The sequence below is a fragment of the Hypanus sabinus genome, chromosome 8 (assembly GCF_030144855.1).
Source record: "Hypanus sabinus isolate sHypSab1 chromosome 8, sHypSab1.hap1, whole genome shotgun sequence".
NCBI classification, from domain to species: domain Eukaryota; kingdom Metazoa; phylum Chordata; class Chondrichthyes; order Myliobatiformes; family Dasyatidae; genus Hypanus; species Hypanus sabinus.
In genome coordinates this window covers 132,329,735-132,356,754 of record NC_082713.1, presented here as the reverse complement: position 1 = coordinate 132,356,754, position 27,020 = coordinate 132,329,735, and the positions used below count along the sequence as shown (strand labels likewise).

At 37.3% G+C, this 27,020-nt stretch overlaps 1 protein-coding gene across 1 annotated transcript in view; it reads right to left on the bottom strand.

Annotated features, from left to right (window-relative positions):
• Positions 1 to 916: 916 nt before the first annotated feature.
• The window catches only part of nampt1 (nicotinamide phosphoribosyltransferase 1), a 52,833-nt gene continuing 26,729 nt past the window's right edge, over positions 917 to 27,020 (bottom strand). The window contains exons 3-11 of the mRNA XM_059977858.1: positions 26,235 to 26,338; positions 19,980 to 20,108; positions 19,680 to 19,838; positions 18,393 to 18,529; positions 14,610 to 14,835; positions 9,632 to 9,751; positions 6,242 to 6,382; positions 3,459 to 3,593; positions 917 to 1,764 (exon numbers count right to left, since the gene is read on the bottom strand). Of these exons, the coding sequence (XP_059833841.1) occupies positions 1,642 to 1,764; positions 3,459 to 3,593; positions 6,242 to 6,382; positions 9,632 to 9,751; positions 14,610 to 14,835; positions 18,393 to 18,529; positions 19,680 to 19,838; positions 19,980 to 20,108; positions 26,235 to 26,338 (1,274 nt within the window). The 3' untranslated portion in view covers positions 917 to 1,641. The remainder of the gene's footprint in view (positions 1,765 to 3,458; positions 3,594 to 6,241; positions 6,383 to 9,631; positions 9,752 to 14,609; positions 14,836 to 18,392; positions 18,530 to 19,679; positions 19,839 to 19,979; positions 20,109 to 26,234; positions 26,339 to 27,020) is intronic.

The following is a 27,020-nucleotide window of genomic DNA, read 5'->3' as shown; positions in this document are numbered from 1 at the left end:
CATCTGGTGTTGAGTTCAATACTAAACAATCATACAGCAAATATTTTAAAACATTCTAATCATCATCTGTAATTTTGTTCCCTCTACTTGCTGTTCTGTCTGATCTCAGTTTTCAATAATTGTACAACATTATTCCTGTTTCTTTCCTTGACAGACTATCATCAGCGTGGAACTAATATCAAGAGAAAGCCACACTTTACAGAAATAGCACCGGAGTCAGTTCAATGAATTAGGTTACACTTCTTTTAAAAATACAACTAATAACAATTGTACTTCCACTTCATGATTATATGGGTGAAGAAAACAAAAAGAGAATCAATTACACCTATAAGGGTGTTTATTTTTAACTTATTCTTAAATTTCTTGTTAAACTATTACATTTTAGATGAATGGAATCAGTATGTGCATGTAAGAAATTTTTTTAAAAATCCAACTGCATAGTCCAATGCTGTATTTAATATTTAGATACGTTGCTGTGGTAAAAAAATATAAAATATAACAAGTATAATCTGAAACTGGAGACGTCAAAAAAAATATTACACACTACTGGTGCGCACAACTCCAGAAATGATAACTCTAATGGGACACGATCAAATTTACATTCACTCCTATAGATTTACAGTATTTAATTACCATTTCCATTTCTTATTCCAATGCAGATTGGGTTTACTCCAACTTTCTATGGGGGGGGGGGGAGGAGAAGAGAAAGAGAGGAGGATGTATATAATACATACCGATTTTCCTCTTCCATCCCTCTTACTTCAGAAAGAAGTAGTGATTCAGCAAACAATAAATTGTATTAAAAAGCAAAGTAAGTGTTCAAGGGAAGTCAGCTTCATATCAATTTCAGAAGTTATAAGCTCATCAAGTGCATGAAAGTCTAATCAAAAGTAATCAGTGTATTTGAGAAAGAAGAAAAAAAAACACATTTTGCATTAATTCAGTTCTGTTAGTTGCAAAGAGCAACCTTAATTAGAGTGGACACCCTCCCTTCCTCCATGCTTGCTCTTAAAAAGCCTGCATTTTCAACACACACAGGTTTAAAAAAATAAGTGCACCATTAACTATCCAACCTTTTAAAATCTAATCGTGTGTGTGCAAAAAAGGCTTTGTTCAACACAATATCAAATGGTTGTACTGTAGCACAACCCTTTTTTTATTCTGCAAAATTGCCCTTATTCCAAAACAGGAAGTGTCTGAAATCCCATTTAAGGAAAAACAAAACATGAAGGTCAAAGAAAAGCTTGTTATATATGTACACTAAAAAAGTTATTTAAATTATTTCCAACATTGGCCAAATTTTCTTTACTACTGAAGGTGGAGATCTCGTCCAAATGCATGACAAACATGGGCCAACATCTGTATATTTTCATAATTCCTAGTAACCACTATTTACCTTACAATTTACATTTAAAAACACAAGTAGCAGCTGTTCAAAGCAATAAATTGTTCATATTGTGTACAGTGTTAAAAATACAAACCATATTGGCTGATCACTGTACGCTTGATCGTCATTTGCTGTTTACATGGTACAGCATATAATTATAAATGTTTAGATTTAATAGGTAAATTAAAACCGAATATATACACATATCTGTGCACAGAATCTGCAGCAGACATAGGACATCATTCTGCAGACATTTATTTGAATTCACAGATTTGAGAGCCTCCCATTTTTTTCTTCAGTTGTGCATTTTCCCTCACTTCGTCAAAGGTGTAGCTCTTAACAACTATGCCATTCTTGAAAACTGTGTGTAGTAGATCCTGTAAATTGAGAACAAAGTCATGGTCAATTCAAACAATCTAGAAAATAACAAATCACTACTGATGGATCAACTAAAATTTAGGAACTGAGAGTCAGTTTGTGAATAATTAAATATCTGAAACCTGATGTTTTTCTCAATATTGTATCAGTGATTATATGATTGTGTAGGGCAGTTACAAGAACAGTGATGCTTTGATACTGCTGATGGACAACAAACTGTGTATAACTTAAATTGAAAATTAAAATTCAGGTGTTTGTAAATCAAAAAAAAGTGAAATAATGGAAATTCTCAATCAGACAGACAGTATTCTGTGTAAGGTGACCCTTAATCAAACTGAAGTGAGAAGACAGGCATGCTTTAAGTTTGGTGGGGGGGGGGGGGTGTTAAGTGTAAGAGAATGCTAGGATGGACACTAAAATTGTACAGATGGAAATTACTTTCAGTTATCTAGTTACTATATAAGCAAGGATAGTTAGAGGTCAGAAAAGTCCAGAATAGAAATGCTCATTTATTCCAGCATGTTCTGGTTTTTGTTCTCTCCTATTGCCCTCACTCAAATTAGACAACTCCAAATGTGAAAATGCACCTCATTTCCAAATTCAGCTTTTGAACAGAAGTTGTGTTATTTCAGCATTTAAATGTCATTCAAAAACAGTTCAGGAAAATGACAGGTTCTCCAAAACTGTCAGCATGTTCCAGAGGTAGTATCTTGGCAGTACACTGCCTGAAATCTATTTGTCCTGTGGAGTAGACTACACCAGTTCTCTCAGCTGAGGAGGATCACTTCATTTGCTCCCCTGTATCCAGAATTATAAATGCCAGCAGGCAGACAGAGTCTCTTTCTCATTGCTACCATCAAGGAGGTGGTACAGAAGCCTGAAGACACACAATGTTTCAGGAACAGCTTTTTTTCCCCCCACCATCAGATTTGTGAGTGGACAATTAACCTGTAAAGACTACCCTTTCTTTTGCTTTCTTTTAACTATATGTATTTTTATTACAATTTAGTTTCTTTTAAAATTCTGTTTTGAAATGTACTGCTGTCACAAAATAAATTTCACGACATTTGCCAATGATACTAAATCTAAACCTGATTCTCATCAGGCTCAGTTTTCTGTGATATATTAATGGGGCCATTAAGAACACAGAAACAGAACACAACAGCATGGGCAAAATAGAAAATGTTCACTTAAAGTAATTTATAAATATTTTAAATATTTGCAACTTGAACACAGATTCTTTGAGAACACCATTAGTCAAGAACTGCAAGTTTGAGTTCCCATTCTTCCTCTCTGCTCAGCAAATTTATCTTAATTTTATATGGTTCAACTTTAACAGTCTCTTGGCAAGAATTCTAAATAATTATCTCTGCAAGTCAAAGTAATGTCTACAGATGTTCCCTACCCTTTACATTAAGAAGCTCTCAATAACATGACCAAACATTCAGAAGTCCCAGCTGTTAGTGATAAACTGAAAACTATTAAAATAATATCTTTTAGTATAAACTCGTGATTCATTGAAGTTGGACACAAGGGATAGCTGATCTATAGTTTCCTGGTTTCTTACTCTCATCTTGTTGAAATAGGCAAATGAAGAGCAATTTTAGTATCCAAAGGAATTACTCTTAATTAATACCAAGGCTAATAAGTTTTGTTTTTGTTTTGTGAAAAACAAAGATATGAAGTCACTTACAGGCCCATTTTGTTCTAGTTCACCTTTACCCTCTTCGAGAGTAACATAATCCCCTGAAACAGTGCAGTGCAAAGAGAGACGCCCTTTCTTGGATCGCTTATTTGGATCCATAACTGGATCTTTGAAAACATTTACCTAAGTATAAACAAAAATTTAATTACATCAATGATAAGCATTGCTCTTAACTCAATTCATTCAGCAATTAAATATTTTGTTAAAATATCTGCACAAGTAACTTTTTTGACATTAAACCACAAAATCTTTAAGTTTCCAAGTTTATAACTGGAATGCAAGAATCAAATGATAATCAAATAAATCCCCATTCACACTTCAGCAAGGATGAAACAGCAAGCTTCAAAAGTTTACCGTAAAAGAAAATATTTTGCTACAGAATAGAACATAGGTTCTATAACAATATCAAACATCACTTAAAAGCAGCACAATTAATTAGGATTACTGCAAATATTAAAATCTTTGTTTATATTAAAGATTACATTTCCTCCTACTGTGTTATATTGTAACTACTCAGAGCAATCACTTTCACCTCAAATCAAATAGTTTTTAAAAAAAATAACTAAACAGCTATCATTAAAATAATCTGAGAACAGGTATGGCAAGGACATTTATGCTGTTGGATCACTAATCCATAATGCTAAAACAATGATCAAATCCCCAACACATGGACTTTAAAAATCTGGCTAATTAACAAAATCATAAGAACTAGAATAATAAACAGTCATCATTAAAAACACTAGTCTGTGTCAAAAAAAATCATTGGGTTTACTAACATCTAAGGAAATCTGCCATCATTTTCTGGTTTGAACAGTTTCCAATATAGCAACACAGCCTTGTAAGTCAGGAGCAATTAATAAAAGACAAATAAATCTTGAATTTCAAGTTCAAGTGTCATTCAACCACACATGAATACAACTAAATGAAATAGCGTTCCTCCAGTACCAAGGTGCAAAACAGTACCCACAGTCACACAAAAAAAATCAGTCCATGGATGTTGTCAGCCAGAACAAGCCTGCAGTAGTTCAGTCAACTGCATCTTTTTTTCCAGCCTGATGAAGGGTCTCAGTCCACTCATTGACTGTTTACTCATCATGTGCACTGCTTGGATTTCCAGCATCTGCAGATTTTCCCTAGTTTGTAGTTTTCCACCGAGTGAACACTGGAGGGTAGCACCGACGGGAGGGGCCAGACCCCAAACCAGTACAGACACCTATGGCAGTTCTACTCCTGGTCGGCTGCAACAGGCAACACCGTGGATGAGGCCCAGTCCGTACAACAGAAAACACGCTGCTCCCCCGCCACTGGTCTCCGTAAACTGGACTTGCAGCATTCTATACTACCAATGTCCAACAGGGTCTTGCAATCACAAGAAAAACCATCCAAGATAATCACTCGCTGTCAGACTGCACACTGCCTTCAGGTACTGACTCCCGATGCCTTTCTGCAGCAACAAGGTCCACACCAAGTCCAATCCTTCCAGCTTCACCACTAACAAGCAACTCGCTACTGGGGTGGACCTGCAGCCTGAAATTCTTGATGTCCAGTTGAATTTTGTGATAGTAAAAAAAGGCATTAAAAAAAAGAATAAACCTTTGGTTGGCCCTGTAGAGGCCGCTGTGTCCAAGCACGCTGCCATCTTACTGAAAGTCCAGTACTTGTACTGATGGTTTCAGTGTAAGAATAGTTAAGTGCAAACTACTTATTGAATGAGAACGGACTCACTGCTTATTAAATCTCTACTATATGGTACCAGAAGATTTTGTGCAGCAATAAGTAATTTAACAGGAAACTGGGAAGTACAAATTAATTTGAACATTACCTTGCTTTTCTTCCAGAAAAGGATGCACTATTATTCTTTTTAATATTTTCAAATTAACTTTTGGCTATCCCTACAATTTTATTACTTGATCAAGTAAACTAATAATATTTCGTTGCCACAGACAACTAAATTACTGGCTAAGAAAACATGCTATATTTATAAGTCTTCTAGCTCACGATATCCCAACCAACCAACAGCCAAGTTGTTTTGAGGTCCAGTTACTTTTGCAACAGGCCAACAAATTGACTACCGTACTTCACCAAGCACAGAGTTCTTAAATTCTTTCAAAAGCTGGCTTTGAAGAGGTTATTAATTGTCATACAAGAATGATTTTAACTACAAGAGTCCATATTTATTTACTTAAGAGATACAACATGGAAGAGGCCCTTCCAGCTGCACTGCCTCAGCAACCCTGATATACCCCTAACCCAATCATGCAACAATTTATAATGACAAATTAATCTACCCAGCATATCTTTGGAATGTGGGAGGAAACTAGAACACTTAGGGAAAACCCACTCATTCCACAGCGAGGGTGTACACAATTCTTTAGAGAGAAGGCTGAAACTGAACTTCAAACTCCGACACGCTGAGCTGTAATAGCTTCGTACTTGGTGTCCATTGGATGCTTCTCTGACATTCTATGATTGCAGTTGTACTGTTGCACAATGTTAAAACATGATTGTAAACTGATTTTCAGTGTTTTATAATGCACTGTTATATTAGAAATTATCAAATGTCATGTACTGTGCAAGTACACATAATGAATATCAATCCTGCATTTAAAACATTAATGATCAAATTTAATTGAACAGCAGCTTTGGTTTTTTTTTATAATCGAGCCAAACTTAACAGATATCAAACCCAAGTTTCTCTAGTCAAAGAAAAAAAACTAGGCATTTTAAGCTACTTAAAATAAGACCTAACAGCTTTATACAACATTACATACCCCGAGACCATTGGTCACCACATAACTGCATTTAAAAGAACAATTCAAAAGATCTCTTGTTATCTTCTGCAGCAAAGCTCCACCAGATCCAAAGGCAATGTTTTCAATGCTCCATTTATGCTCTTTCATTCCTTGTACAATCTGAAAAACAAAGCATGCCACTGATACCCATTTACGGAGGGACAGTACAATATATGGCTTACTGACTTAGACATACAGGGTAAAAGCTACATCAATTTGGTTTCGTAAAAATGTCCTATATTCTGCTCCGATACAGTATCTCACAAGAAATCCATTCAGTTAAATTTTCCTCTGAATGTAAACATCTCTACAGACATTAAACCCAAGACTTTCAGCCAATAGTTTCTCTGTTAGGAGTGATTTATTCTGCTTGTTTGATGTAGTCCTCTCCTCACTAGATGCAGCATTCTGAATGGAATTTTCCTACACCTTTCCACATGAACAAAGTTAAATATCTCATCTTAATGTTTAGTCCACTTAAGATGTTTTCTATGTTTTCCGGAAAACCAGAAGAGGATAATCTTTTACCTTTTCCCCCCTAAGTAATCTTATTGGTCTGATGCAACATTATTCAAAAGAATGATCACAGAATTTAATTTAATTGCATAATTACTGAACAGATCAAAGGGTTAAATAAATCTAGAAAACAGATAGTATAATTTACACGTCTGTTCATGTGATATTTTACATTCAACCATTAGCATTTCCAATCTGTACCAACTCCAAACGTAAGCACTAGAAAATGAAATAAAAACAAAAAATGCTAGTGATACTCAAGATACCTGCTGTTTGAAGCTGCAAAGAGTAGAAAGAACAAAGAGAACCTTTGTCATAAGATGAAGACCAAGCTCGTTAAGTGACAAATGCCAGTGGTGTGAATATATGTTATAATACTATTTATAGCAGATGCATTGGGGGGAGATGAGCATGGACAAAGGAGAGGAAAACACGATGTTGTAATACAGTAGCTGCTGGGGGGGTGGGTGTGTGGGTGGGTTAGGTAGAGGGAATCCTGCAGATCAGTCTGAGCATTAGAGCACAGGAACAGGCCTTTCAGCCCATCTAATGCATACCAAATTACTCTGCCTAGTTGACATCGCCCTCCATACTCCTCTTAGCCATGTATTTATCCAAACTTCTCTTAAATGTTGAAATTGAACCCACATCCACCATTCCTATTGGCAGCTCATACCATACTTGCACCATCCTAAGTGAAGTTACCCCTCAAGTATTTCACTTTACAAACTTAACCTATGACCTCTAGTTATAGTCTCACCCAGCCTAAGTTGTGATTGCATCAACTGCACCTACAGGCTCAATTTTGTACAGCTCTATCAAATCTCCCCAGTTCATTTTCCTGAACTAACACCACAGTCGCCTAATTCCAAACTATTTGAAAATACTCAGCCACTGAATCTCTACAAGATAGAGAATTCCAAAAGGTTCATTACTCACTGTGTGAAAATTTTTCTTCTTAACTCCTTCCTGAATAATAAGCACCTTATTGGGTGACCTGTTCACTCCGGAAGAGAAAACCTGTTAGCATTCACTCTAATAATCTAGCCCTTTGAGACGAATCTTGTATATTTCAATGAGGTTACCTTTCATAAAGCTTCAGAGAGTGTAGGTCTTGTCTGCTTAATCTCTCTGCTTATAACAAACTCAACATGCCAAAGGCCAATCTTGTAAATACTGTAGATTCCAGTTAATTGGGACAAATCATGCCCAGTACATTGTCTCAATTAAGCAACTGCTCCAATTAGCCGAAGTTTCATGGAAACAGTTTAAAAGGTATAGATATAGAACAAATTAAAACATTTAATACTAATACTAATAACAGTACCGTAAAACTATATTGGTTCCTAATAGTTATTAACAGGGGAATAAATTCAGTGTATACTGCCGTTCTTTTGATTAACCGTAAATGAAAACATTCAGCACAGACATCTAGCACAAATAATGGACCACTTTCATACAAATCTGACAGTTCTGAAGTTGCCTTACTGCTTATTTCTAACCAACTATAAGTGACAAATATAACTGTTTCCTGAATACAAAAACATAGAACTGATGCTATTGAAAAACTGTTCATTCTAATCATGGTAAAGTGTCTAACAGCCACAGAAGTGCACATGACTGACAATAGTTATAAACTGTTCTGCAAAAGTCTTCTGTCCCAATTAACCAGAATCTATTGTATATCCTTTCATCATCAGGGAGACTAGACTTTGCTCAAGATTCTTATGTAGTTTCTCCAGGGCTCTGAATAAATGAAGCAACAAGGCTTTACACTTGTACTCACATGCTCTTGCAATGAAGATTAACAAACTGTTTGTTTAATGAACAATTAAAAAGGCAGTGATTCAATGCCAGCACATCTGTATCGGAGAAAATAAATGCAGAATGTTGTCATTAAGTCTTCAAATATGACCACAGGCTTCCAGTTCTCTGTCACTTTAATTCTCCATTCCAGTCCACCTTGACCTCTGTGCCTTTGGTTTCTACACTACTCCATTAATACCTCATTCAAACCCGAGGAACAGCACCCTGTCTACTATCTAACCTGTCTACTATCTAAACACATGCATGACTTGGAATAAAATTTTGAATTCAACAATTTCAGACAATGAGTCTTTCTCAAATAGGAAAGTGTAAGATGTTTCCTCTTGTAAAGGATATTAGATAATTGGAGTTGGCAATCGCTATCAGGTCAATTTATTTTCAAATCTGACATGATTTTTATCTTGTATAATTATGTGCAATTCTGGCATTGTGTGCCATTTTGGTCACTGCATTACATGAAGAATGTGAAAGCTTTGGAAAGGGTGCAGAAGTTGTTTTCTCTAGAGTATTGGAGGCAGTACTGATAGAGGTTTATAACATATTGAAATGAACAGGGTAAAAAGAAGTACTAGAAGACAAGCATTAAAGATGACAGGAGGAAGTTTGAGACAAGTGTGCAAGGCAAGTGTCTTTTTTTTAAATAAAGGGTAGTACAGTATATGCCTGGAACAGGCTCCCAGAGGTAGTAATGGAAGAACTTATGACAATGCGATTTAAAAAGCTGTTAAATGTTGGGGGCTGTTCGCACTTTGGTAGGAGTGGAGGAGAATGGGGTACTTCTGAGTGCCCCACCATCACCAAATCCAATAATATCGAGCCCAGCAGAGCTGCGAGCACCGAGCAGACTTGCTCACAGAGTCAGTAAAGCTGGCTGGCAGCTGCTCTTCCGTCACAACTGATTCTGTGATCCTCTCCCACATACTGTTTTTGTTCATTTCTGACTTACAAGCAGTTTCAGTTACAAACAGGTCTCAGGAAAAGAGAACCAGATACAAGTGACTACTCTTCTGGACTGACCACTATTACCTCTTGTAAAGTGTTGATATCCACACCATCTCCCTGAATGACTCTCAAGAACGGTGGAAATACTTTATAGCCTTTAGAGTTTTCGATTGGTGGAAATTTCCTCCCAAGTATTTCAAGAACCTGTTGATCAAACAATTAATATTTTGATAATTCTGTAAAAGACAATTATTTAAACAATTTACTTTAAGGGAATTGAGAACATGCATGTGAAAAGCAGATACCAGTATTGAATTACACAAATGCAAACTTCAGGAACAAATACAGAAGATTCAAACAATTTTCTATTGATTTCAGAAAGCTCTTGTGGGTTTACAAGGCAAAACTATCCCTAATTGCCTCTTATTTCAAGAGAGCATATGAGTTGATTCTGCAGATTGGAAACAATCCAATTCTCTAGTTTGTCAGTTGCTTTCCTAAATTTTAAATAATCTCTTGTAATATCTGCAAATTTACTCTGATGTAACTCAAAAGGAATCCTTGCGGCAAATTTCTGAGTATTATGTTGAATACAGTCACCCAGCCAACATTCTCTTTCTAATTCCTTTCAGTTAATTCTTTAACACCATGATAACTGATGCTTTAAGCTTGCAAAGGAACTTTTAGTACAAAACTTAACTAGGACTTTATGCACAGAGCACCCAATTTCAAATTGTTAAGCCACATCCATTTAATTAATATACAAAAAAGCAACATAGTACAGCAGAATCTGCTCCACCCATCTGATAAAAATGTTACATTTTATCCTTAATTTTGTTCCCAATAATCAATTCCATTATGCTGCTCATTACAAATATCTCTGCAGTTTATACAGTTTGTTTTGTCATCTTTTCTGAAAAAGAATATTATGTTTATTTTAAAATTCAGGAATGAGCAATTGCAATCAGCGTTTAATCTTACTTATCTCTGGTCACATGTGTCAATGAAAAGACCCATTTAAAATGATGGTTGCAGCCTCTGACAAATGAAGGATATAGCTCAAATATCAATTCAGTTTCCTCTTTAAATAAGTTGACTATTTCAATATTTGAGTGTCATTCTTAGAGCCATACTAGAGGTTGATATGGCCACATGTGGACTATTACATGCAGTTCTGGGCACCATGCTATAGGAAGCACATGAATAAGTCGGCGCAAAAAAATACACAAGGAAGTTACTAGCTCTAGAGGGCATAGGTTCTTAGCAGAAGCTGGAATGGCTATAATTTCTCCCTTGAGGCTGGGGAGGGGTTAATTTGTACAGGTTTATAAAACCACAAGGGCAAGATTTGAAGTGGGAGCAGTGATTCACATTTCTAGATCATTGGGAACTCTTCTGGGGCAGGTGTGGCCTGCATAAAAGTGACAGGTTACACTTGAATCCGATGGGTACCAATATCATTGTGGGCAGGTTTACTAGAGCTATAGCCAAACAGTAGCCGAGATATGGGATTGAAATTGCAAAGGGAGCTGGAATGGGCATGAAATAAGTGCTACATCACAATTGTAACGGGGGACTTCAATATGCAACGAGATTGTGAAAATCAGGTTGGTGTCAGATCCCAAGAGGGGGAATTCGTTGAATGGCTTTTCAGAGCAGCTTGTGCTTGACTCTACTTGGGGAAAAGCCACCTTAGATTGTGTGTTGGGTAAAAGAACCCTTAAGAGGCAGTGATCATAATATGATTGAATTCATACTGCAATTTGTATCAGTATTGCAATGGAATAAAGGGAATTACGGAGGAGTTCGCCCAGGAGGATTGGAGAGGGATACTAGCGGGTATGAAGGCAAAGTGTTGGTGACTGAAGTTTCTGGGAATAGCTCACAAGGTGCAGGATAGGTATGTCCCACAGAAAAAGTTGTTCTCAAATGACCGGGTTAGGCAACCATGGCTGACAAGGGAAGTTAAGGACTACATAAAAGCCAAGGAAAGAGCATCTAATGTAGCAAAAATGGGTGGGAATATGGACAATTAGGAAGATTTTAAAATCCAACAAAAGTTAACTAAAAAAAAGCCATGAGAAAGGAAACGATGAAATATGAGGGCAAACTAGCCAATAATATGAATAATACCAGAAGTTATTTTCAGTTATGTGAAGGAGTAAAAGGGAGGTGAGAATTGATATTGAACCACTGGAAAATGATGCTGATGACGAGTAATGGGGAACAAAGAAACAAGACACTAACAGTGTGCCAAATGTCTGTGAGCAGTAGGGAGCAGTAGGGAATGTCATTGCCATTACAAAGAGAAAAAATGCAAGGCAAACTGAAAGGTCTTAAGGTGGACAAGTAAGGGGGACCAGATGAACTACATCCCAGAGTTCTGAAAGAGGTTGTTGAGGAGATAGCAGATACATTGGTTATGATCTTTCAAGAATCACTTGCTTCTGGCATGGTCCCAGATGGCTGGAAATTGCAAATGTCACTCCACTCTTTAAGATGGGAGGAAGGAAAAAGAAAGGAAATTCTTGGCCAGTTAGCCTAACCTCAGTGGTTGGGAAAGTATTGGAATCTATTATTAAGGATGAGGTTTTGGGGTACTTGGAGACTAATGACAAAGTAAATCAAAGTCAGCATTGTTTCAATAAAGGGAAATCTTGCCTGACAAATCTGTTAAGAATTCTTCAAGGAAGTAACAAGCAGGGTAAACAAAGGAGAGGTGGTGGATGTCATTTACTTGGATTTTCAGAAGGTGTTTGATAAGGTGCCACACGAGGCTGCTTAACAAGATAAAATCCCATGGTATTACAGGAAAGATACAGGCATGGATAGAGGAATGGCTGACAGGCAGGAGGCAGTGAGTGGGAATAAAGGGGGCCTTTTCTGATTGGCTACCAGTGACTAGTGGTGTTCCTCAGGGGTCAGTATTGGGACCGCTACTATTCAAATTGTTTGCCAATGATTTAGATTATGGAGTTGATGGCTTTGTGGCAAAGTTTGCAGATGATATGAAGATAGGTGGAGGATTGATAACGCTGAGGAAGAAATGTGGCTGCAAAAGGACTTAGATCAATTGGAAGAACGGGCAAAAAGTGTGGTAAATATATGATAATTCAGTTTTGGGAAATGCATTATAATGCATTTAGGTAAAAGGAAAAAAAAGTGTAATTATTTAAATTGGGAAAAGATTCAAACATCAGAGGTGCAGAGGGACTTAGGAGTCCTTGTGCAAGACTCCTAGAAGGTTAATTTACAGATGGAGTCTGTGATAAAGATGATAAATGCAATGTTGGCATTTATTTCAAGGGGAGTAGAATAAAAACAAAGAAATCATGCTTATCCTTTATAAGACACTAGTCCATATGAGGAGTGCTCGGCAGCTTTGGCCCTGTATTCACTGGAATGTATAAGAATGTGGGGGAGTCTCATTGAAACCTACCGAACGTTGAAAGGACTAGATAAGGTGGATGTGGAGAGGATGTTGCCTGTGGTAGGGGTGTCCAAAATTAGAGGGAACAGCCTCAAAATTGAAAGGTGACCCTTTAGAACAGAGGAAAGGAGTGATTTTTTTTATAGTTAGAAAATTGTAATTCTGTGGAATGCTCTGTCACAGACAGCTGTGAAGGCCAAGACTGTGGGTATATTTAAAGCAAGAATTGATAGTTTCTTGATTGGTCATGGCATCAAAGGTTATGGTGAAAAGGCAGACGTATGGGGTTGAGTGGAATCCAGGATCAACCATGATGGAATGGCGGAGCAAACTCGATGGGCTGAATTGCCTAATTCAGCTCCTATGTCTTATGGTCTTACACAAGATGAGTAGATAAAATCTTTAACCCAAGAGCAGGGGAGTCCAAAATTAGTAGCATAGGTTTAAAGCGAGGGGAATGATTTAAGAAAGAACCTGAAGAGCAATTGTTTCCACACAAGACAGTAGAGGATATGTGAAATGTCCTGCCAGAGAAAGTAGCAGAGGCAGATACATTTAAGAGGCATTTGGGAATTGCAGATGCGGAAGATTTAGAGGAACACACGCCATAAAACAGGCAAAGGGGACTAGATCATTTGAGGAACTTGGTCAGCATGGATGAGTTGATAGAAGAGCCCATTTCCAGGCTATGTAGCTCCTGTCCCTGTAAATGCAGAATTTGACCGTATAGGAAATCCCTACACAACAAGTCAAGATCTGGCTTCACTTTACTTTGAATACTCACACTTTAAGCTGAAATGCTCGTCTTAAGAAGCACTTAGTTACTCCAAAAATATAATCAACTGTTTAGTAGGTTGAGTTCTGACCTGCTTTCTGTTTCATTTCTAGAGCATACCAAATAGCAATCTGCTTACAGAAATTTATTTTTAAAAAGCAATTTCAGGTGCAATTGGAGTTCGTCAAACAGCAAGTGGATCCTTGTCAGCCAAAACAACCAAGATTAACTAAAATTCTTATAAAATCAAATATATAAATTATATTTCTAAATACAAACTACAATAAAATTCTAATAATCTCCCAAAAGTCAGAAATTCTCATGATCTGGCATTTGGTTCACTTATTAATACAGTATGTGAGGCAGAGATCTAGAGGGCAAGCAGGGCAGCCAGGATCCAGACGATAAGCTAGGTATGAGCCTGAAGCACTAGGAATCGTGAACATGGATAGGGTGCAAGTAGAACCAGGGTCCAGAGCACTTGTATATTTTGCACTCCCTTTAAATTAATTGGGATTCACTTGAAAATTTGTATTACTGTACACCATGCACAAATGTTGCAGAAAAAAATTGTTTGTGTATTATTGGGATTAACATCCAATAGTCCTGAAAATATGCCAGTTCAGAACTAACAAAATCCCAAGGTGCCAGATTATCAGAGTTTTCCATATAAAATGTTTTATTTTACCATTTCAGTTCCCACATAGATGTATTTAATGTGCCCTTCCCAATTTATCTTATATACTTCTGATGTATGCTTTGTAATTTTAGCACAATTGTTTTTTTTTTAGGAGATATTCAATTCATTCAAACACCTCTAAACTAGAAACTATATTCTAAGAAGAGAAACAAGTTACCTGTAAAACTGTATCAAGTGGATTTCCTGAATCTGGCCGAATAATGAGTGGAGCTTCAGGACTCCTTCCTTCTATCAAACCTCTTAAGTCCTCACCCCAGATTTTTTCACAAGCATTATATATATCATAACTGTCACTGACAATTGATACAGGCACAGTAGAAAACTTCTTCATTATGTGTTCAAAGGCATCTTTTTCACAGTCTTTTCCCCATGCTGTAATTGTACTGCTCATAGAAAGGAAATATAGAAACTATTCAAGAAGCAACCCAAATGATAAACAGGTATACAACTATAAAATGATAACCATAAAGCACCTATAGCTAAAAGAAATTCTATGACATATAAACAAAAACAAAATGGCCTAAATGTAGCCTTGGCTTTAGAATACAAATTAAAAAATAATTCCTGAGCACAGCTAATTACTTTTTTGTCAGAATTACTTGTTAGCAAATTTGGCTTTTACTTAGTTTCACTTGTTTTTTCCTGTTAGGTTAAAAAGGAAATCCTCAAAATGATGACACATGGAACATAAGGTTTGGGTAACAGCCATTTTCAGTTATGTTTTGATTCAGTTGGTAATAGTTAGCCTGTCAGAATCTAACTCATTCAAACTCTACTCCAGAGATTTAACCACAAGTATCAATACAGGCAGTCCCCGGGTTACGAACGAGCTCTATTCCTGGGTCCATCTTTAAGTCGGATTTGTATGTAAGTCAGAACAAGTACATCCGGTATTATTTAGCATCAGTTAGTCAAATGTTTGTCTTAGTATATAGTATATATTTTACCCTTCTATGCATATAAAACGCTTAAGAAATGTATGTATTCCAATAATTAATCCACTGTGTTGCTTCGTAATAATTGTAGCTTTCATTGGGGCAAGGCCTTTCACATGCTCCATTATCCTCACGTTATCCTTTAAAATTGTTCCGATCGTTGACCAACTGTAGCCCAACGCCTTTCCAATGACCGATGGCATTTCATCTCTTTCCGAATGCTTTATTTCCACTTTATTTTCAATCGTGATCGCTTCCCGATCCCATTGTTCTATCCCGTCAATGGAACAGAAACACTGTGGGCAGTAGGTCCTGAACTCCACTGGGTCCTAAGGACCACCGCAGTGAGACAGGTTAAATGGGACAAGTGGGGGCTGTGCTGGGTTTGGGTATTTGATCCTCCACAATATTCCGCATGGGAATTTCAACTGGAGGTGGCAGTGTTTTTTTTTTATATACAAGGTCGACTTGGAAGCCTGATATCAATCTGGCACGGATGGTACGGGTGTCACTGGATTGACATCAACTCGGCACGGGAGCGGTCTGTCACTGGATCGAACTCGGGAACCTCCGTTCTCGAGCCTGGCGCTGATCTCACTGCGCCACCAGCCAACCGGAACAGGGGGAGAAGGGACCGGATCAGGATGAATCTGGCTAAGAAAAATCTAAGCCAAATACAAATACAGTGTCAATGGCAATGACTTAAAATGGCGGACTGTGTTCTCCTTCCACAGTTTGTAAGTACAAGTTGTCCCTAAGTTGGATGTACTATTCACTGTGTAATGAGGGCGTCTTCTTACTGATGAGATGTCACATTGATCTCATTCAATTTTATCTAAGGTTGATTATTTTATGCTCTCAGCTGGACACAGAAAAAAAATTACAGGGCACCATTTATTCCTGTTACCTGGTAATTTTACTTTGATTTAACATTACTTGCAGATCATTTGGTCATTATCACACTACTTTTGGTGGTGTTTATGAGAACTTACTGGGCATAAATTGTCTGTCAAGTTCTCTACATAACAGTTGGGCTGTGATTTAGGAATACTTCATTTTGTCAACTGCTTACAGATATTTTGAACGCAACAAAGGTACCAAAAATTTAGCTCTTCACAACACATGCAGGAAGAGGATGACCCAATAATACAAACAAATTATGTGAAAGCAAGAAATTAAATTAGAATCTAAAAGAACTTCATTGGATAAACTGACGAGTTTTTAAGTAAAGAACAAGTGATAAAAAGTGATCAAAACCCCAATTTCTTAAAGACTGTTGCAGAGATTGGTACCATAACTGAAGTTTATACAACATGGAGAATATTAAACCTGTACAATAATATTCTTAGAAGCTCTCAATGTAAATCTCAAATGGAGTAATTACTGTTGCAAGAAAAAGTTTGTGAATCCTTTGCAATTACCTGGCTTTCTGCATTAATTACTCATAAAATGTGGCCTAATCTTCATCTAAGTCACATTAATTGACAAACACAATCTGCCTAAACTAATAACACAAAAATTATACTTTTCACGTCTTAATTGAACACATTGTTCACAATCATTCACAGTCCAGGCTGGAAAAAGTACATAAACCCTTATATTTAATAACTGGTAGAACCTCCATTTGCAACAATAACCTCCACAAAACGTTTCCAGTAACTGCTGGAAGGACTTGCACAACAGCAAGAAGGAATTTTAAAGACCATTCCTTTAGACAAAACTGTTTCAGTTTATTCAATATTTCTGGGATATCTTGCATGAACAGCCCTCTTCAGGTCATGCAATTGGATTAAGATCTGGACTCTGACCTGGACATTTCAAAATACAAATTTTCTTCTTTTTTAAACCATTCTGTTGTTAATTTACTCTTGTGTTTCGGATCATTGCCTTGTTGCATCATTCAACTTCAATTAAGCTTCAGGTGATGGACTGCTACCATGACACTCTCCTGTAAAATGCCTTGATACAATTTTGAATTCATTGCTCCCTCAATGATTGCAAGCTGTCCGGGCCCTAAGGCAGCAAAGCAGAATGCAATTCTGCCCGAAGTTCAACTTCTGTCTCAACTGTCCATAGAACATTATCCCAGAGTGTTGTGAAACATCCAAGTGGTCTTTTGCAAACTTGAGATGTGCAGCAGTGTTTTTTTGGAGAGCAGCAGTTTCCTCTGTGGTGTCCTTCTATGAACACCATTCTTGTTCAGTGTTTTTCTTATAGTGGACACATGAACAGAGCAGCAAGCTCTAGAGATTTCTGCAGGTCTTTTGCTGTTATCCTTGGATTCTTTTTCATCTCTTAAAAGTTCCCTGAAAGTTGTTTTGATCAAGGCATTTTGCACATAAACATCTTTTCAAAAGCACGCTCTGTCAGTACCCTGACTTTAATGTGTTTTTTTTATATTTTGGGCAGGGCACTCCTGCAATCTCATCTAATTGATCAAAACATCTGACTCCAAATAGCTTTTGTAGGAAGCATTACCCCAGAGGTTCATATACTTTTTTGAACCTAGACTGTGATTGTATACTCAGTATTGATGAGAAGTACAACTGTTTGTGTGCTATTAGTTTAGACAGATTTGGTTCATCTATTATCGTGACTTGGATGAAGATCAGACCACATTTTATGAGTAATTGGGTAAAGAGTTACCCAAGAGTTTAATGAGTACAGAAAACCAGGTAACAGCAAAAGGGTCACAAACTTTTTTTTACATCATAAGAACTCATTTCTGCTCTGAGGATTTAAAATTTGAACATAAATGAAAATTCAAAATAAATTGAACTGCAAAACAACTAAATATAACAATTTGGCTAGAGTACAAGTATTTTTTCAAGATTCAAATGATGAAGCGATGTCCACAAATATGAATACTCACTTAGATCAATAATATATAGATTATATAGTAATCTTATAGTAACCACATATGCAGTTTCAAAGTCAAATTTCCTTCACAACACATTATAAAACATTTATTATACAAAAGTAAGTTTAATTATCCAGGGATTTACCTGTGTTCTGCTGCTGGCACTGAAAAGCCTGGCATGGAGTCCTTTGTTCCATAATACTTCTTGATTACTGTGATTCCTGCAACTGTATCAGTTCCTTTGAAGTTTACTAGATGAGCAGATGCCCCTATTCCTGCCGTCTAAAAGGAGAACTTCTATTATGACACCTGGGCGAACATACCGAAGCATACAAAATATGACACTTGCTTTAAAACAGTGAGAGCTGGGAATTCTGATGTTTAAAAAATTCTGTATGTCCTTGTGCAATAATCACATGTGCAACAGATAAAATGGTATGTTAACCTTTACTGCAAGAAGATTTGAATATAATAAGAAAAACATCTTAATATTCTTATGCTGGTCCTCAGTGTAACGAGCAATTTTGGGCTCCTTATCTAAGAGGATAGTTGTCATTGAGATATTGTAGCATAAGATTCAGAAGACTGCCTCCTGAGATAGTGGGCTTGTCATATGAGGACGGGTAGAATGCACTCAGCCTCTACTTTCTAGTATATAACAACCTCATTGAGATGTACAGAAATTCTTGGAAGCTCAGAATGGCAGATCCAAGGAGGACGTGACCTTTGTTCAGTTATCTTGACTACCGGCCATAGTTTCCAATTAAAGATTGCATTTAGGTCTGGATCAAGGAAAAATTTCTTCATACAAAGAGACTCTGAATATTTGTAATTCTTCACCTCAGAGTGACGAGGTAGTTTGGCATTTAATTGCACTCAATTTTCACCTGATTTAATGATCAAGACATTCCTGGATGGTTTGCGAACCAAGAAATATGGGGACGGGATGTTGGTATGAAGTTCATCATCGGAAATAATCTTTACTGAATGGTAGAGCAGGATCAAGTGGTTCTGCTATGTAACTTCATATTTAAAAAGCACTAATATCAGCATAGACCAACTTTAAATAAATAAATTCAGATTCAATTAATTGGAAGTAATCTGGAGTCCCATGTATCCTGTTGTGTTAACATTCAGCATGAGCAAGGAAGTTAATTTGCCATGAGTCTTATCCCAACTATGTTTCTTCTTAAAATCCTGTGCCCTACTGATATCTTGACTCTTAGAACAAGAACGTGACTATTCTATCGTCATTCTTGCTTCACACCTACGTAACAATTCTTAAATCTACAATTCACCCTTTGGTATTGAAAGCAAAATGGAAATAACCTTAGTGAATTTAAAACTTCAAGCAATTTGTTCATCTGGCTGATCTCTTGGCTAGGCCTCTAGTTATTCAGTTCCAATTCTTTTAGAAAAATAAATATCTTACCTCTTGAGAGGAAACACCTCGATAGCCAAAATCATGAAGCTTATATTCTAGTCCATCCAAATTACCAGCAGTCTGCATTAAATACTTGGCCAAAATTTTCTTCTGCTCTCTGGAATTAGTAGCTACAGAAATTGGATACCAAGTTTGAACAAGGCAAGTCTAGAAGAAGGAAATACAAGTTCACTTCACAAAAGAATATTTGGTGTGCAAACAAAATACAGTACAATTGAGGGAATATCTACAATAATCTGGAAGCTGCAAATATTTTTCAGCCCAAAACAACAAAAACTGCATACATACCTCAACCCAATTAGTTAACCAATAACATTCAGGATCTGTATTTTCAACTGTAAAGAGAACATTTCCCCGTGGAATGACACTTCCTTCAGGTACAGCCTTGATTTCTATTGGAAGGTGACCATCATGTTTCTATAATGGAAAATCATAATCGAAAAGCAAGGTAACAGCATTTTAAAATAAAATCCAAATCTAGTACATTTTAATACACTATGGGAACCCTCATGAAAAATGCTGGCTATAAACATTGAAAAGCGAAATACAACACTCCCCCCCCCCCTCCCCCCCACCCCATCAGCAACATCATTCATTCCATTTACTGACCAAAAAAAGCAACAACCAAAATTAAAACAAAATAGTTTGGAAATTTGCCTGGACAGGAGAGAAAAAAAGAAAGCTGTGGTTAAAAACTTTCTCAGCTTCTTCTACTCTAAGTTACCAGATTTGATAACTGCAGTAAATTCCCAATGATCAAACTTTCTTTCCCATTGCAGACACCAATATTCTCTTTGGACATGAGTGCAATTCAGCTCCCTCAAATACACATTTCTGCCAAACTTTGCAACACCCCAACCTCCTCTTCAATGTTATTGAAACATTGTTTCCCCTTCTAAAAATATTTTCCCCAGTATCACGGATGATTTAGCATGTCTCTTATACAACACAAAATCATCATCTAGCAACCATCCTCAAAAGCACTTCTCTATATTGCAGGAATTGTGTTCACTAAAGATTTCAAAAAATATCTGTTTTGGGAAGCAAAATGATTAAAAGGTGATGGTGCACAGAGAGACCTAGGTGTTAAGCACACAAATTACTACAAGTTATAATCCACATACCACAGGCAATTAAAGACAGCAAAACAGTATGTTGCCTTCTGACCAGAGAATGCAAGTACACTGTCTGAGGAAGGAAACACTTCAAACAATAGTACAGCAATAGCTCACCAGATTGATGATGAGGTTGTCACAAAGAAGGGATTAGGTGAATTCAGCCTCCCTTCTCCAGACCTGCGGGCATAGGTCAGAAAGGCTTATATCAGGGGTTCCCAACTCCTGATCCATGGACCTCTCGGTTAATGGCAGGGATCCATGGCATAAAAGAGGTTGGGAACTTCCCAGTTTAGAGGGATATAGGCCAACTGCAGGCAATTGGGACAAGGTTAGATGGGCGTCTTGGTCAGCATGAATGAGTTGGGCTAAAAGGCTTTTTTCTTTGTAGAGTTAAATGTACAAATTTTTTATGGAGTTCAAAGTGGCATATGTGAAATGCTATTTCCCCAAGCTGGGATACCAAGAATCAGTGGCCAGTCTCACAATATGGGGGCTGGACATTTAAAACAAAGAAGAGAAAAACCCGTCTAACTCAGAAGACAATGAATACTTGGAATTCTCTATCCAAGAAGATGTACCATCTGACTGTTTTGATATTAAAAGACAATCAAAGAATTATGGCATTTCAGCAGGAAAGTTGTGATAAACTCATGATGCTGAATGGTGGAGTGCAGAGAAATAGTAGACTATTTCTGCTTCTATTACCCGTACTCCTTGACGTTATTACATCCTATGCCTGTGCTAGAAATTTTACTGTAAAGACACCGATGATGGATACTAATCACTGCATGTAACATTTTAAACATGTCCATAGCTTTAATGCTGTACTTCTGACAGTGCTTACTTTTAGGTTAGAAGTTGAACTGATGTCCTGTTGAATCCCCAAGTTGAACCTAGGAGATGTCAGTATCTGAGGGCTAGGTGTCCTGGCTAATATATATCCCTCAACTGACAGTGATAAGATTTTGCAAGAAGCCAAAAGAATAAACAGCTCAAAACTATAATGCACAAGAACGAGTAATCTTAAACCATTTCAGTAAGTTATTTTCAGCTATCAGTAGTGGCTCAATTCGTAGCATTTTTCCCTAAAGTCAGAAAGGTTGTGTTTCAGGAAGAAGAATGCCCTTAACTCCTGGTGGCGTCATCCGGGTGCCGTCATGACAAGCTTTTTGCACTGAGCTTTTTGCTGATTGCTCATTATCTGGTGTTTCTGTAGCATTCTCAACATTTTTTTTATATAAAACAAGGTCGAGTTGCTAGCTCGACGCTCAACCCAGCAAGGATGGAAAGCGTGCAAGGGAGCTGTGTTTCAGAGCTTAGCATAAAATCTAGACTGACAAAATGTCTTTAAATTTGATTCCATTTGTCCCCTTATTTGAATAAAAGATCCACATCACTAACTTAGTACTGACAGAATCCTGCTGAAAGATGCAAACTGTCTCCAGTTTGTCAGGAGACAAGAAATTGAAATTTAATTTTGATTATGGGATAACGTATTTTAGGAGATGCAATTAAAGAACATTCTGCCATTTCTTATGTACTGAATGGTGTGAAAGAACCAAGATACTAACTGTATAGCTGATGATTCTTATAAGATAATAAGAAATAGGAGCAGGAGGAGGCCATTTGGTCCATCGAGCCTGTTCTGCCATTCAATAAAATCATGGCTGATCTGGCCATAGATTCTTCTCCATCTACCTGCCTTTTCCCTTTAACCCTCAATTTCCCCTACTATGCAAAAATCTATCCAACTTTGTCTTAAATATATTTACTGAGGTAGCCTCCACTGCTGCATTGGGCAGAGAATTACACAGATTCGCCAATCTCTGGGAAAAGCAGTTCCTCCTCACCTCTGTACTATATCTAACTCCCCCGAATCTTGAGACTATGTCCCCTAGTTCTAGTTACGGCAGAACAAACGGAATAAAGAAATTAAAGTGACAAATGTAATTGCTATCAGCTGAGAAATTAGCTCAGGTCAGTTAAGCTAACCAATAGCTTGTGTACCATGCAATTCCAGACTCATTACAGAAGGAATGCAACTACATTGGATGGTGCAGAAGAGAATCAGAAGTGAAAAACAGGAAAGTATTTGCTTGAGCTTAAAGGGAGACAGGAATTTTGGTGAAGATGTATAAATTATGCAAAGGTCAAAACCAAAGGAAATAGGTTTAAAGTATCTGGTAGCACTAAGAGGAAATCAAGAATTTTGTTTTTCAACCCATAAACAGCATGGCAGAACTGTATCGTTTCTCCCCTCCACAACCTACATTTAAAAATAATTGGATGCGTACTTGAAGAGCACAGATTTGTAAGACTACAGTGCTTGTGCTGGAAGATAGCATGAGATGAAAGTTGCTAGATGACTGGCACAAACTGTCCACTTTTGTGTAATATTGTAGGAGCAGGAGAATTATCCCAGTGTCCTAGCTAATATTTTTTACATAAATTGAAAAATTAGTTAATGAGCATATCTGTTTTTATGACCCAAATACCTCTGGGACATTTCAAATCATGAAGTGCAAGTCTTCCTTTTATTTCTTACGTAACTGACAGAGTACATTCTAAGAATCTAATCGCTTCCCCTTGAACACATTTGTTTCCACAAATTAAGAAATTTCCTGGTAAAGTCCATTCCTTGACACTTGCCTCGGAGCAAGAGTAATTTTTTTTCCCCCTAGCAGGGCAAATTCCGAACATTGGTTGTTGAAGAGATGGTAGAGGTATTAATAGTGATCATTCAAGAATTGCTAGATTCTGAAATGGTTCCAGAGGACTGGAAATTTGCAAATCTCATTCCACTCTATAAGGGAGGGAGGCAATAGGCCAGTTAGCCTGACTTCAGTTCAAAGTAACTTTATTATCAAAGTATATATATGTCACTATAAATAGCCCTGAGATTCATTTTCTTGCAGGCATTTGCAGTGAATACAAAGAAATACCATGGAATCAATGAGTATCTGCACACAAGGCAATCAACATGCAAAAGACAAGATACTATGCAAATACAAAAAAAATACAACAATAAATAAGCAAGAATTATCAAGAACACAAGATAAGAGTCCTTGGAAGAAAGTTCATAGGTTGTGGAATCAGTTCAGTGATGGGGTGAGTGGAGTTGAGTGAAGCTATCCCATGGTGCAAGAGCCTGATGGTTAAGGGGTAATAACTGTTCCTGAAACCTGGTGGTACTGGTCCTAAGGATCCTGTATCTCCTTCCTGATGGCAGAAGAGCGAAGAGAGCATGAGCTGGATGATGAGAATACTTAATGATTGATGTTGCTTTCCTATAACACTGATCTTTGTAGATGTGTTCAATGGTGGGGAGAGCTGTACCCGTGATGAACTGGGCTAGATCAACTACTTGTAGGCTTTTCTGTTCAAGGGTATTCCCTACCAGGTTATGAAACAACCAGTTGGTATACTCTCCACTGCACACCTACAGAAGTTTATCACACTTTTAGATGACATGCCAAATCTTTGCAAACCTCTAAGAAAGTTGAGATGCTGCCATGCTTTCTTTGTAATGGCACTAGCATGCTTGGCCCAGGGCAGATTCTCTGAAATGATAACACCAAGAATTTAAAGATGCTGACCCTCACCACCTCTGGTCATCTGATGAGGACTGGCTCATGGGCCTTTAGTTTCCTCCTCCTGTGGTCAATAATCAGCTTTTTGGTTTTACTGACATTAAGCGAGCTTCCTTTCTATATGCTGATTTGTCACCACCTTTAATGTAGCAAATGACAGAGGCACTGTCAGCAAACTTAAGTATGGCATTTGTGGTAAGATATTTGAGCCAATATTAAGGACGAGGTTTCCAGATACTTGAAAGCACATGATAAAGTAGGTCAAAGTCAGCATGGTTTCCTCAAGGAAAAGCTTTACCTGGCAAATCTGTTGGAATTCTTTGAGAAAATAACAGACATGACAGACCGAGTAGAGTCAGAGGATAATGTTCATTTGGAATTTCAGAAGGCCTTTGACAAGCTGCCACACACAAGGCTGCTTAACAAGAGACCATAGTATTATAGGAAAGATACTAGTATGGGTAGAAGATTGGCTGACTGGCAGAAGGCGAAAAGTGGAAATAAAGAGGGGGCTTTTTAGATTTTATTGCTGGTGACTAGCAGTATTCTGCTGGGATCACTTCTTTTCACTTTATATGTTAATGACCTAGATGACAGAATTGATGGGTTTGTGGCCCAATTTGTGGATGATATAAAGGTAAGTGGAACAGCAGTGTTGAAGAAGCAGGGAGTCTGCAGAAGGACTTGGGCATTTTGGGAGAAAGGGTAAAGAAGTGGCAAATGGCATACAGTGTAGGGATGTTTATGGCCACATTCTCTGGTAGAAGGAATAAAGGCAAAGTCTATTTTCTAACTGGGGAGCAAATTCAGAGATCAGAGATACAAGGGACTTGGGAGCCCTAGTGCAGGATTTCCAAAAAGTTAACTTGAAGGTCAAGTCAGAAGGAAGGAAGAGAAATGCAATGTTAGCATTCATTTTGAAAAGATTGGAATATAAAAGCAAGGATGTAAAACTGAGATTTTTATAAAGCACTGGTCAGATTACATTTGGGGTACAGTGAGAAGTTTTGGGTTGCTTATCTAAGAAAGGATGTGCTGGCACTGTAGAGAGTCCGGTGGAGATTAAGAGTGATTCCAGGAATGAAAGGGTTAATGTACGAGGAGCATTTGATGGTTCCGGGGCCTGTGCTTGCTGGAGTTTAGAAGAATGAGAGTGATCTCATTGAGACCTACCAAATATTGAAATGCCTAGAGATAATGGACAGTGACAGAATGTTTCCAATATAGGGAAAGTCTAGGACCAGAGTGCTGTCCAGTCTCAAAATTCAAGGATTCAGAATGGGATTCACAATAAATTAGCCATGATGGACTGGCAGAATGGACTCAATTGACTAAACAGCCAAATTCTGCTCCTCTGCCTTATGGCCTCAAAAACAACAACAACATCAAGTGCCTCTATAAAAGCTGCCAAAAAACAACATGCACAAATATAGTATTTTTATCCATGGAAATCAGCAAAGGCACCAATTCTGGGCACATAACCCATAACTAAATAAAGACAGCAACTGTGACTTCAGCAGCCAGTTAAAAAATGTACACAGTTTGATGAACCAAAACATTTAAATACCTTAGAGCCCAAATGCTTTTCAAGAAAGATCATCCAGGAATGGAAGGTAACTGTTTTTAAGTGTAATTTCACCAAAGAGTTCAGGTTGATTACTAAGGCTCATGTAAAATAATGCAATCTGACTAACATACAACAGTAGAAACCTAGCAATAATTAAATGATTTGAAGTAAAGGTGTGTGTGGTGGGGAGGGTGAAAGTGGAACAATGAACTAACAATCGAAAGGTTGCTGAAACAAAATTGTTTCTTGACATTCTTGAATCACCCACCTCAAGGATATAATTCCAGCCACACTCATTAAAAACGTCATGTTGAAAATGTTCTCTGTAGAGCTCTTTCGCCTCTTGAATTTTTTCCTTAGTTACAACTTTGCCTGTTAAAAATCAGACAACAGCATTTTCATGTACAGATTGATCCAAGTGTGAGATTTCCACTGTACTTATGGTAAAGCTGCTTAGATCAAACATTCAAAACTACTGCCGTACAAAAACATTCACACCCAGAAGGGATCATTTGCAGTGGTTGATTATAATTATCAGGCCATTTTATTCCTAGTGCTAAATACTAATTCTTCTGTAATTAACAAGAAATCAAGTAAACAAGATATTAATCATACTTTATCAGAACTATTAATATACAGTTCAAACTATTCAAAATCAATTTTACAAGTGAAATTTGAATCTATTTTCCATCAATCTTTAAGATGCAAGTCATTAAATTCTTTCCAGGAAAATAATCAGAAGGTACAATAAAGGAAGAAACTTAAAACAAGCACTTGGGAAAAAGTATAAAGCAATCTGATGGGACTAAAGGCAGCCAAGTTTAAAATTTTATAGTTAAACAGGGGCAATTTTGAGGACACGAAAGCAAAGTTAACTAACAGGTAAGTTCAGGTCCTGCAAAGTCAGTCAAGATGCAATGACACACTTTTAATGAGAGTATTCCAAGTACAAGGGATTTTTGCTGAAGGTAACTATTATAATCAATGCACCATCCTGATTTAAAAAAGCATAAAGTATACTTCTGCACAAAAGTGTGTACAGACCAAAAAATTT